Here is a 14,440-nt window from a genome sequence, read left to right as displayed (position 1 = left end):
ATTGGAAAAGATAATATATAAGATTAATCCGCTGAATTCTGCCATTTTATTCAACAGAACTTGTTTAAAAGAGGGTCTTCTTCCAATAATAATAATAATAATAATAATAATAATAATAATAATAATAATATTGGTGTTCTAAAAAGGAAATTTCAACGGTGGTTTGGTTTTTAGCTTTAAATATATTTTGTTTAATCTTTTATCAAAGTGGAATTGCTTTTTAGTGATATTTTTTTCTAGTCATTTTTAGTCTACATGCACTTCTCGTAAATATAAGGGTGGAATTGTATTTTGCTCACGGAATAATTAATAAAAAAAATGAAACAATTAAGATCTGAATGATTGCAATGGAATCACAGTTAGTTAAGATTGCAGGGAAGTAGTCTTGTATTATATATTAACTATAACCTTGACAAGAACAGTGAATTAGATTTGATGTTAAAAATTAATGTTTTGTCGAAAGCAGGTCAGCATTAGAAGTCACATAAACTGAAGTTCATAAAATATTACCTAGTTTATTGAGTTCATGCATAATCCAAGATGAATTCCTTTATGAATAATTTTGTTGGGTCCCGAAATTCATCTTATATCCCGGGATACTCATGAGGGCGTTCTTTCTTGACCTCACTTCTTTAACGGTGTTAAAGGTTATTTTAGTAGTGGTAAAGGTTATTTTAGCAGTGGTAAAGGTCATTTTAGCAGTGGTATAGGTTATTTTAGCAGCGTTAAGGTTATTTTAGCAGCGTTAAAGGTCATTTTAGCATCGTCAAAGGTTATTTTTAATTTTATTACAAGAATCGGTTGCTTTTTTTTTATAATTGAAACCTCTTTAAGGCTGTTTTTCATGTCAATTCCAGTTTTTTGTGTAGTTTTAGTATCAACAGTCAAATTAAAAATAAAATAGAATTAAAAACTTGAAAATCCCTCACTTTTTTACGCAAGTTATCACTCGATAAAGAGAACGACAACACGATTACGTTTTCTATATTCGCCGTGCAAGACGGAGACTGAAAACGTTACTTCACCGCTACTTGTGGTACCCGAAAAAAAAAAAAAAAAAAAGGGCTAAGAAATTCCCCTGCTTTCTTTCCCAGCAACCGTTTGTCACTTAGCTTTTAAATATCTGAGCGTTTTCCAGCGTAGTTTTTTTTCCTCTTCTTTTTAAGTAAACAGCTTTATTACGATCTGGGCTTTTTTTTTTCCCGTCGGCGATGGTATTCGTAAATTGGGAAGAAATGAAAATCTTAATTAATATTCTGTGTTGTGCTGGCATTAAAAATTTTTATTTTATCTTATTTATTTACTTATTATTTATATATTATTTTTATTTTTTTATATTTATTCTTATTTTTGTCTTTTTATTTATTTTTATTTTATCTATTTATTTTTATTTTACTTCCTTTTATTTATTTATTTATGTAATTATTTATTTATTGTTTATTTATTTTTACTTTTATTTTTTATTTATTTCTATTTTATTTTATTACTTAGATTTTTTATTTATTTATTTACCTATTTATTTATTTAATTATTTATTATTAATTTTATTTTATCAAATTTTTTTATGTTTTATTTATTTTTTTATTTAATTGTAAGTGGGTATGTGAGCAGAAGGGAGTCTGTTGACGCGGCTGCTATGAATCCTTTATCTTTTACCTTCAAAGCATATTGGAGAAATTACTTTATGATAACTTATCAAGAACATATCCCACGATGGCACTCTGTCAACAGTTACCCAATACCAAAACCGTAAATGCCCGGGTTCGAATCCTGAATGGGAAATTATTCTCTAAGAACAGTAAATTCGATATTAAAAGGACCACTAGTCGCTCAGTATTTGAAATTAAAAATTATTAGCACACTAAAAATCACCATTTCTTGCGGTACTTAACTGGTTCCAACATCGTCCAAACAGCGAGATACCCGAGATCGATCCCATGGGAGTTGGAGCAAGGTAGAGAAAAACCCGTTATGACCCCTTTGAAGTGAGAAGTTAATTATCACGAGGGGAGGGTATGGAGCCTATATATATATATGTGTATATAGATATATAGATATATATAATCTAATATATATATTAATATATGTATATATATAATTATATATTATATATAAATATATATACGTATATATATCTATTATATATATATAATAATATTAGTATATATAATATATATATATTATATCTATATATAATATATATATAGATGTCGAGATCTAAGTATCCTTAAACCGACGAATTTCATTTTGATTTTGAAAATGCTTAGGGAAAAAAGATTAAACTGCACAATTCTTCATAAATCAGTTATTTTTAAAATCTTCCAAAAGACACTTAGTAAAAAAAATTTTCTTTCCTTTTTTTGCGCCAAGGAAATAATGTGTCCAATATTTTGGGAAAAAAAGATTAAACAGCACAATTCTTCATAAGTTTATTTTTAAGTCTTCAAAAAGACACTTGGTAAATTTTTTTATTTTTTTTTATTGTGCCAAGGACCTTAATAAGGTGTCCAACCAGGAACTGAACCCGTATCGTCCTGGAAAAAGACTTACGAGGAAGAAAGTGAGTTAACGGAGAACGTCAGTAATACGTCACAGAAGAGTGATATTAACGGGCCATTGATTTTGTGTCAGCTCCCTGGCGTCTTAATAAACACCTACAAAACGGGGGTTTGATTGAGGGCATCGATTGAGAACGGATGTGTTTGGATACTCTCTCCCTCTCTCTCTCTCTCTCTCTCTCTCTCTCTCTCTCTCTCTCTCCTTTCGCGATGTACGTGTATGTCTATTCCTTTCCCCCGTAGGTGGGCAGTACCGTCAGTGCACCCTCATGTGTTGCACTCTAGGCATTACTTAAGGTTCTTTGCAGCGGGCCTTCGACCCCTAGCTGCCACCCCTTTCATTCCTTTTACTGTACCTCCTTTCATATTCTCTTTCTTCCATCTTACTTTCCACTCTCTCCTAACAATTGTTTCATAATACAACTGCTTTGAGGTTTTCCTCCTATTACACCTTTCAAACCTTTCTACTGTCAATTTCCGTTTCAGCGCTGTATGACCTCATGATAGGTCCCAGTGCTTGGCCTTTTTACCTAAATACTATATTAAATTGAATTTAATTCTGTTCCCTTCTTCCGATTCTCTCAGCTTGTTATTGATGTATTGAATTCAATCCAATTCTTTCCTTTGTCCGATTCTCTCAGCTTGTTATTGAACTTGAGCTCAAATTATGTTGCCAATAACCCTGGGCGCTTTCATGTTACTGTAGATTTGTTGAAGATGAAGAACATGACAGATTGTTCGTGTTATCATTCACAACCAAAACTAGTGAGGACACGACACGGGAACCCGGTCTAGGCTTACAGATACGTCTGTCAGGTGTTGCGTCTTAGTGTAACTTAATATTTATCATGTTACTAGTTCTAGGAAAATCTGGCGCCTTTTTAAAAATTTTATTCAACTCTCCATTTTCCATTATTTCTCAATCCCGTAGGAGGGGATAGTGGGTTGCGTACTCGCCTATCAATCTAGTAGCCCTAGTTCGCTCCCAGCTACTGCCAATGCGGAATCGGAGGAATTTATTTCTGGTGGTTAGAAATTCATTTCTCGATATAACGTGGTTCGGATCCTACATTAACCTGTAGGTCCGGTCGTTAAGTAACTAATTGGTTCCAAACCACGTAAAAATATCTAATCCTTCGGGCCAGCCCTAGGAGAGCTGTTTATCAGCTCAGTGGTCTGGTAAAACTCATATATACTTACGGAAGAGATTATCGCAGATGTTTGAACACCTTTCATGATTACTGCGTTATTTCTAAAATTTTTCTAAAAATTTTGGAATGATGAGATACTTTCACACCCTTAATTGTTTCCACTGAGCTTTATTTTGACATTTTCACTCCGTCAGAGCCATGCGTCAACCTTCACGGATGATCGATAGCTCCATTAAATCTCGCTTGTAACATTACCCGTCATTTTTTCAAAATTTCTTTTATAGACTTCTTTCATCATTATCTCCGCTTATTTGTCGCTTTATGAGTTTTCATTGTTTGCCCAGTTCGGACTATTATTGTTGACATTCTTATGTGCGAGGAGTGTCTTACATGCATTTTGCAAAAGCGAGTCATATTTTTCTGTCATCCTTATTTTTCCTTTATTTTCAGCGTCGTGTTACTTATTCCCTTATCTTTGTACTTTTATTTGATTTTAATTGGGGGCTCCATGTTTTAGCTGTGTTTTTTTATTGCTGAATGTCAAATGGTATTATGATTGTCAAAGCCGTGTTACTTATTCCATTATCTTTGTACTTTCATTTGATATTATTTGGGTGCTCCATGTTTTAGCTGATTTTTATCGCTGATGGTCAAATGGTATTTATGCTGATTTTTTTTTCAACTCTTATTTCTAGATTCTTGCTATGGTGTTGGGAATACATTGGGCTGAAACTTAGAATCCATGCTCTGATTTGATATAATGTTTAATTTTATTCGTGACCGAATTCTTTTATGTAATATCAAGGTAACTGGTACGTAGAATAATATGTACCGTTATTCCTTAAGTATCAAAGAACGCCGATGCCTTCCCGGCACTTTTTATCCATGTAATCAATAATGAACTTGATATTGTTAATTATAGGCAACCATTACGAGTCCAGGTCGAATATAAGCAGTGGTTCGGTAGAGCTTAATAATGGTAGAAGAGACAAACACCTGAGTGGTAGGTTGGAATTTGAGTGTGGCACTGTGTGGTTTTTATTGCATCATTGTTTTTGTTCTTGTTTTTTTTTTTACTTCACATATTTTTCATATAAGTCATCCTCGTGTGCAACAGATACTTACGAGGTTTTTTGCCTGGTCTAATATTCGTTGGTGATTAAACGCCACAAGTCTTTTTTTTCAGTTATTTGTAAATCGTCCTCTAATGCAATATATATATATATATATATATATATATATATATATATATATATGATACATATATATACTAATATATATATACATACATACATATATATATTATATAATATATATATATATATATAATATATATATATATATATAGGATATTTGTTTGGTCCGTTTCCACGAGTAATTTTCCTCTAATGTTTTAAATACTAACTATGATATATAATTACTATTTGGGAGGATTTTAATGCAAAAACAACGCCAGATTTTTATTTTCTTATTTTTTAGGTGCAAATCATCCCTTAACGCTTTTTGAACTGCGTGCCCTATTCCTAGGATGAACTTTGGCTTTCCTGTGGCTGAAGTATTTCAAAAGCTAACCCCATTCGGTTCGACATCCAATCAAATTTCCATATTTGGTTTATGTTTATGTTTACGTCCACAAGATATAAATAAGAATTCATATTTACGTCCACAAGATATAAATAAAAATCTTATTTACGTCCACAAGATATAAATAAACAATCATATTTACGTCCACAAGATATAAATGAAAATTCCATTCCATACAAATAAGAATATGCGGTCTGATCTGACGCAAATGTTCTCAGAGAATGATACAGCAAGGTCGGCTGACGTATAATATTTTTTATGCTTTATCTGGAATGTTTGTGTGTGTGTGTCGTGCGCATATTGAGTGTCGTCTTTCCCCTCACCATTGCTCCCATAATCGTGTGGTTTGGTAACACTGCATCCTCGCACCAGATTATCATACGATTACATAAGCGCCTTGTTTTTATTCACACTTACAGTTAATACACTGCTCTCTGACACGCGTTAATATTTTCGGTGCACTCTAACCATGAATCCAAACATGATTACTTGTCACTCCCTTCTCCCTGCCACGCCCCCTTTTACCAGACTCCACCCCTAACCCCACTTCTTCCCTAAACATGGAAAAAAACCCACTCTGACGCGGTCATTACGTCACTTGAGAATTTTGATAACGAAGCACGAATGATTCGTGTTGTCTTTTTTCTTGAAGTGTGTGGTTTTTCCTTTCGACATTTGGACAAAGTTTTAGATATTTATGTTGGCGTGTGTTAGTTTATTGACCGGTTTTGAGTGCATTGGGTAGATCTAAGTCTTTTCAATTGTTTTTCAATTTTTTTAAACTATATTCATAGAAGTATTGTGTTTTATTGAGAGCGGTAGCATTTTTGTTTTATAGTTCTACTGAATAAGTTGACAATAAATTTGACATTTCTAATTGTTATTGGCTCGTTTATTTTTATATATAGAATGAGAATGACATCACCTAGTTGGTGTGGACTTTACTCAGTAACAAATTTAAGTTCCGTTTCGAGTTTTATCGTGTTTTCAGATTTTTTAACTATTCTAATTGTTATTGATCATATTTATATATATATATATATATATATATATATATATATATATATATATATATATATATATATATATATATATATATATAATGAGAATGACATCACCTTGTTGGTGTGGACTTTTCTCAGTGACAAATCTAAGTTCTGTTTCGAGTTTTGTTGTTTTCAGATTTATTTTTCGTGTGACTTCATTTACGACTTTGTGACGCAACAGCAGCAAATAGCTTTCATTGTGCATAGTTTGTCTATTTTGTGGCGTCTGTAGATGCTTTTGTTTTCGTGTCCAAAGTCCATTTCCTTATGCGGATAATTGCTGTAAGGAGTTCAATACTAAGGCCACGCCCATTAATAGGCCTTTTAACTGCACAGTCCCAGTGTAAGTGATGGTCTCTTAAATACTTCGATATCACAGCTGCATCAGACCGCGCATTGCAGTCTCCAGAGTCTGTCAATAGAATTTGTGTCGTTATTGGTGGTAATACACTTGCAAAAGACTCTTAATGTTTCTCTCTCTCTCTCTCTCCTCTCTCTCTCTCTCTCCTCTCTCTCTCTCTCTCTCTCGTCTTTTTATATTCGTGTTCAGGAAATTCCTTCAAAATATTTTCCAGTGTGTCTTACTGAATTTGACATTTGTGCACAGAGCTGAGTTCTCACACGAGAGATACGTCAGTTACCAGCTCCTTCTCACATTCGTTGAAGCTCTTGTTTATTGAAGCTATTTATAACATCCCTTGTTATAGAAGCTCTTGTTTATAGAAGTTATTCATTACATCCCTTGTTATAGAAGCTCTTGTTTATAGAAGTTATTCATTACATCCCTTGTTATAGAAGCTCTTGTTTATAGAAGCTATTTATAGCCTCCCTGTTTATAGAAGCTCTTGTTTATAGAAGCTCTTATTAATAGGATCCATATTTATAGAAGCTGTTTTTTACAGAAGCTCTATTTATAGACGCTCTCGTTTATAGAAGCTCTATTATAGAATCCCCAATTATAGAGGTTCTGGTTTATAGAAACACTTATTTATAGGATCCCTATTTACAGAAGCTCTTGTTTATAGCAGCTCGATTTATAGAAGCTCGATTTATAGAATCCCTATTTATTGAAGCTTTATTTATAGAATCCCTATTTATAGAAGCTCTTGTTTACAGAAGCTCTATTTATAGCCTCCCTGTTTATAGAAGCTCTTATTTATAGGATCCATATTTATAGAAGCTGTTGTTTATAGAAGCTCTATTTATAGAATCCCTATAATCTTCCCGCATTCACTGTCTTTTCTCTCTCCCTCTGTCTTTGTGGCTTGTCTTTTGCTGAATTATCATAAGCTAATTAACTGACAATCTCTCTCTCTCTCTCTCTCTCTCTCTCTCTCTCTCTCTCTCTCTCTCTCTCTCTGGTTAACCTTGACCCTCCTCCTCCTCCTATCGACCTCATTAGTCCCACTGTATAGCAGGGTGAACTTTCTCCTTCTATTTCAACTATTTCTATTCCTCGAATCTTCTTCCCGTGACCTTCACGTCGTTGCTAAATCATAGCATAATGTACCCCGTTGGTCGAAGCTAAATCTTTTGACGTTGGGCAGTGATGGGGGAGGCAGTGTGTCGCATAATGCGAGATTAACACCTCTCTAACCCATTTCCAGATTGCCTGGAACAACGGTACGGAGATATTTTTTCGTAAAATAGTAGACCTGGAAAAGGTCTGAGGTCGGTTATGAGTGCAAAATTAGTTCCTTCAATTATTTTTTTGTTTTTTCCCGTTTTGTGTGGTGTGTTGTGCGACAAATATATATATATATATTAATATATATATATATATATATATATATATATATATATATATATATATATATATATATATATATATATATATATATATAATATATATATATATTCAAAAGATGAATACAATATATTTTTTTTTAGGGTCTGCGAATCAAGTAGCAGTAACTGAAATAATCCGGTGAAAATTTAAAAATACAAAATAAATATTAAGATATAGCTAGAAACAAAAGAGAGTCAGCCTTCGTATCTAAAACAATGAGGATAAAATCATATATATATATTTATATATGAGATACATATATATATATATATATATATATATATATATATATATATATATATATATATATATATATATATATGATTTTATCCTCATTGTTTTAGATACGAAGGCTGACTCTCTTTTGTTTCTAGCTATATCTTAATATTTATTTTGTATTTTTATATTTTCACCGAATTATTTCAGTTACTGCTACTTGATTCGCAGACCCTCAAAAAAATATATTGTATTCGTCTTTCGAAACGTTAGAGAAGAAACTTTACTTGTTTTGTACAACTGAGAATGGTCACTTTTGTGTTTCGTTTGAAACCTGAAACAATCCATTTGAGTTCTGACTTTGAGAGCGAGGTGTCAGTGTGCAGAATGATTGGAAGTTTGCGGCACCCACCCTCTCACTCGATCTGGTTTGTTCATTGCATGCTGGGTGCAGATCTGGAAATGCATGTTGCCTCTTGGAACACACTGAAGTCTTCAACCCGAATACAAAAATCTCAAGAATGTGAAGCATGACTACAGTATAGAATTCATTTCTTTGTGACTTATTTCCCCGCTACAGTTTCCTTGTTCATTAAAGTCAGTCCGTTGTCCTAGATAAACCTTGATAAGAGATCCGTTGTCCTTGATAATAGAGAATGATGTCCTGCTATTCATTATCCCGTAGTTGTACGTTACCTTTTAACTGTTCATGTGTTCAATAATGGAATCGAAGTGGTATTAACAGTTTTGAAAAAGTGACATTTGCCTTTATAAATTCACCTAAAAATAACACTTAAGATTTAATTATTCTTATTTTATGAAAAGCATTTCCATGACGTAGGTAAATTTGCACACATGTTCACACAGAATACGCTGGCTCATTTCATTGGGTCCTTGGTGGAATCCTTGGTTCAGAGAACGTTGCTAGATTAATGTAAAAAAAAAACTATTCTCAATAGATTTAACATTCTACATGAATAAACGTATTTGACATTTTGATCAAAAGAGTTGTCTCGTAGTATTAACCTGCCAGGCTCTTGAGATACTCTTAGTTATGAATGATAGAAGAATTATGACCTATCTAATATTTATAAATAAAAAAAATTATTTGCCTCTCACACTCCTGAATTCTTCAAGCAATAATTATTCAAAAAATTCAGGTTGTTATCAGACATTATGAACATAGCTATTCATCCAGAAATTTGTAGTTATAAGTTACTAACTTTAATCTTAACTATAGAATAAGAATTATATATATTGTTAAGCCACTGCATATTCTTTAGTCAAGAATATGCACAGATGATGTCTGCAGCCGCCATGTGTGTTAAGAATTGCCATGAAATAGTTTAAGTAGAGTCCATTATCTCGCTCCCTACCAAAGACCTGCCTTCCATTCATCCCCAAGCCCTCTTGGCTTGTGACTTTTGTAAATTGTAAATTGCATGTTTATTGAGATTCTGTTGCTACCTGTCAGTAGTAGGTTCCTAGATGACCTCTTTGGATAGCAACAGAATTAGAAGCGTCCTTGACTCCTGATAACTTGGCCCTATAGGAAAATAACCTTTTAAAAGGTCAATTAAGCCCTTTAGGAAAATAACCTCTTAAAAGGTCAATTAACCCCTTCGGAAAAATAACCTCTTAAAAGGTCAATTAATTAAGCCCTTTAGGAAAATAACTTTTTTAAAAGATAAATTAATTAAGGCTTTTAGGAAAATAACCTCTTAAAAGGTAAATTTTTAAGCCCTTTAGGAAAATAACATTTTAAAAGGTAAATTAATTAAGTCCTTTAGGAAAATAACCTCTTAAAAGGTAAATTAAGCCCTTTGGGAAAATAACCTCTTAAAAGGTAAATTAACCCCTTTAGGAAAATAACCTCTTATATGGTCAATTAAAGAAAATAACCTCTTTAATGGTTAATTAAGCCCTTTATGAAAGTAACCTCTTATATGGTTAATTAAGCCCTTCAGAAAATAACCTCTTATTTGGTCAATTAATTAAGCCCTTCAGAAAATAACCTCTTATTTGGTCAATTAAGCCCTTTAGGAAAATAACCTCTTATATGGTCAATTAATTAAACCCTTCAGAAAATAGCCTCTTAAAAGATAAATTCCTCCCAGATTAGAAATGAGCTACCTTCATCATTGCATGTTTGATGTGAGAGCTGATCACTCTCCTCTCCCCTAACCCCAACCTAAGTCCCCAGTAGTGAGAGAGAAGGTGAGAAAAAGAGAGAGATAGAGAGAGAGAGAGAGAGATAGTCTGTTGTGTTGGTGGCACGACCTGCTGTTGTCTTGGCAGAGGTGCGGCCGTCTCACGTGTACTGTCCTTCAGGAAGCGCCGATGCCATCCTCGCCCTCGTTAACGCTGGGGCCTCCGTCAGCGCCGAGGACAAGGACGGACTGACAGGTGAGGGATATAGGATGAGATCTCGTCGATGTCATGTTTTTATCTCCGGCTTCTTCTTTGACCTCTTCCGTCTTTTTTTTTTTTTTAAATACATATCCTGGACCATCAAGTGAAATTTACGTGGTTTTTAATCGTTTCTCTTCAACCACGTATTTTTAACTCTTGTGTCCTTTTAGTTATTTTTTTAACGTACATATCCTGGACCATTACACGAAATTTACTTTAGAATATCATTTTTGTCATTTTAACCATAAAATGATTCGGCTCAAGTTCTTTAACGTTCTTTAAGGGAAAAACATGACAATTCTGTACCCTGATATATTCTGACGTCTGAATCGATGCTTCGCCTGGAATTTTTCAAAATGATCTAGTCAAGTTTTTCTTCTGTCACCCCCCAACTGCCCCCCACCCCTTTTTTTGTGCCTAGTATTTCAAACGAAATTCATTTTGCAAATAACTCCTAATTTTGGAGTCTTAAGCCACATTTTCTGAAAATACCGCGTTTTAGGTTTTTTTTTTTTTATGGGAAATCACTCCTAATTTTCGAGTCTTAGCCCACATTTTAGCCCACATTTTCTCAAAATACCTTTTTTACGTTTTTTTTTTTTTTATGGGTCTTGGCATTAAATATTCTCTTGATGGTCCAAGATGTATGCCACAGGACTGTTATTAGTGTAAATTACATATCTTTTTTTTCCAGGGGTTAGCGACTACGAAGTGAAAAATGAGGCTGATTCTTCGCTAATTATTCATAATTTTTCAGAGGATCTTTTCTCAATTCCTTCGAGAATTTGCTCCGGAGAAAATAATTCTAGGATATATTTTTAATCTACCTTAAATGCCTATTTGCTTAATCACATGTTTTAGTAAAAATAGGTAATTCGGGTCAATGCTCTTATTTGTTTATATGCTCATATTAATCAAATTTTTGTAAACCAATACCTTTTTGTTATTAAGGTGTGCTCAGCCACTAATGAAACATAACGTCCCCCCCCCTACAAAAAAAGGGGTGAAATGGAAAAAAATGAGAAAATCTATCTTGCAAATTAAGAACATAGAGTAAACAATATTAAGAAACGTCAGTTATATACCTACTTGATTGAAATTCACTACCATTAATAGTCATCTCATAACGTTTAGTCATTGAATTATTGACCTTTGCCAAACCTTTTTAAGATTTGTTAGCCCTCATTTTCTGTCCAAAATTGCAGGTCTTCTGTAATCGTCCTGTCCATTTCTGTTACTGTCTTTTCCATCCAGCTGTCTACTTTCTGTTTGTCTGTTTTCTTGGAGTTGTTACTCCTGTTTATGAGGAAGTATCCTCAAATTAATGGAACAGTACAGATTGATATTCATACCGCCCATCTGAAATTCATGGAAGATGGTTGGCAAGGATCAGAATATTCTAAAACTGTATATTAACAGGTCATTATTATTATATATTTTAATAATATTATTTATATATATACATATATATATATATAATATATATATATATATATATATGCATACATATATATATATGTATTTACAGGGTGTCCATAAACTCCCAGTACCATTCTGGACAATAAATACTTGTAATGGTACTGGGACTTTATGGAAACCCTGTGCGTATGTAGTATATATATATATACATATATATATATATATATATATATACATATATAATTACACACATATATATATATAGATATATATACTACATAATACAGACATATACATATATATATATACATACATACATACATACATACATACATACATACATACATACATACATAGACACAAAAAACCTGCTTATATTGGGGAATATATTTAATATTAGCTAGAAGAATTGTAATGGATTAGTAGCGGCTAACTACAGGAGGTAATATTATAATACGTCAATTGTTCTCCTTCGTTAAGTTTTGCATATTTTATATTATAGTCTCTTTTAAAAGGGTAATAAGACATCCGCCAGAGTCGTATAGCGCTCTTAAATGACATACAGCCAAAGCTCTTCAACTACAGAGCTTCTAATTTGATGTAAGGTGTATAGATAACAGTCTAAATTTAACAGTGTAGTGCCTATGAACGATTAACCTCCGAGATCTGAACACGAGTTTTTATGTATTCAGTATATCCATCCCTAATTATACTCATACATTAACAGAGATACAGACATACACACTTATATGCCTTTGTATACAGACATACACACAGACCTGTATCCAGTAATATTCCTGTTTATCAAGACGAAATATATTTGTAGATATTTTTACAATGATTATAACTTACGTCCATCCTTCTGTGGAGTTTTTATTTTTTTTATTTTTTATTTTTTTAGATATCAAGTCCACAGAAGGATGGACGAAAGCTATAATCATTGTAAATATTTCTACATATATATTTCGTCTTGATAAACAGGAATGTTACAGGGGATCCTTCTACTGATTACTTAGAAGCACGATACGGTGTTTTCATATTACATGCCTGTATATGCAGATATACGCACATCCCTGTATATTCACTGAGCTCTTCGTACTGTAGGACTTACATTACATTTTCATCAGAATTGACTATCTATGCAAGTCAACCCAGAGACCCCAGGTGCTACATTGATGGCGAACTAATCTCTTGAATTGCGTAGAGGTACTAATACCCAATACCCCTCCCCTGTTGTATGAACATTTTGGGGTGTTCAGATGGTTTCTATTATATCTGGCCCTGGAGAGAACACTCGATGGTTGATGTAGTTTTCTGGATTGCTGATTGCCAGTGCAGTTTTTACCTGCCAAAATCTGGAAAATTTATAGCCTTTTTTTATAATTTATCTTTTGGCAACTTCATGCCGAAATACTTCCAAATTCTGACCACTATTGCCAGGCCTGCTTTTGTTTTAGTAATGGCAGCATTCTCGTGAATTAAATACATGTTCTGTATAGGGCCTAAAGGACGGAACATATACGTAGGTTCTAGAAACCTCATTTTTTTTGCTGTATTATATATTATAGTCCATCTGTTATGCCTCCGTCCTCTCTCGTGTTGATTTTTTATCCGCGGAGATTTGATTAAGGACATTACGTAACGGTCGCTCAAATACGCCAAGGTCAAGCGAATATACTCTAGACCTTGAGATACGCTTTGGTTAAAATTCTCACTGTGGGGGATTAAATGTGAAAACTAAAACTGCAGAAAGAATTTCCATATACATTAAATAAAACATTGTTTTTAACATTTTCTAAGTTATCCCATGGCCACATGTGAACCTTGATTTGAATGGACTTACCAGCAGACATTTATCTGCATGAGCTTCTTGATAGGTATACCCTAGGTCGCATTTGGAATTTAGTTGGTATCCCAAGTGGTTTACGAAAATATACAGTACAGTGTCAGAAATTTAGGTCTTTTTCTTCCTTCCTTCATACCAAACTTTGTTGATTCTTGTGATAGAAGTTCACTCTCGACGTGGTTCGGAAGTCACGTAAAGCCGTTGGTCCGGTTGCTGAATAACCACTGGTTCCACGCAACGTTAAAACACCATACAAACATACAAACTTTGTTGAACGCAGACGTGAAGGTGGCTAATGACCGTAAGGTTTCTTTGTGATGGCATTGATATTTTTACAGGAACACATACCCACATACATACTACATTAAGAGACAGGAAAACTGTCTTCTTCTTCTTCTTCTTTTAGTGACTAAAGTTAA

General features: G+C 33.4%; 1 protein-coding gene across 1 annotated transcript in view; it reads left to right on the top strand.

Annotated features, from left to right (window-relative positions):
* LOC135215402 (protein phosphatase 1 regulatory subunit 12A-like) overlaps positions 1-14,440 on the top strand; it is a 166,495-nt gene that overhangs the window by 109,557 nt on the left and 42,498 nt on the right. Inside the window, exon 6 of the mRNA XM_064250004.1 lies at positions 10,643-10,750. Coding sequence (XP_064106074.1) covers positions 10,643-10,750 — 108 coding nt within the window. The remainder of the gene's footprint in view (positions 1-10,642; positions 10,751-14,440) is intronic.

The sequence above is a fragment of the Macrobrachium nipponense genome, chromosome 5 (genome assembly GCF_015104395.2).
Source record: "Macrobrachium nipponense isolate FS-2020 chromosome 5, ASM1510439v2, whole genome shotgun sequence".
Classification (NCBI taxonomy): Eukaryota; Metazoa; Arthropoda; class Malacostraca; order Decapoda; family Palaemonidae; genus Macrobrachium; species Macrobrachium nipponense.
The sequence above is the reverse complement of the archived record's forward strand: the minus strand, read 5'-3'. Positions and strand labels throughout refer to the sequence as shown.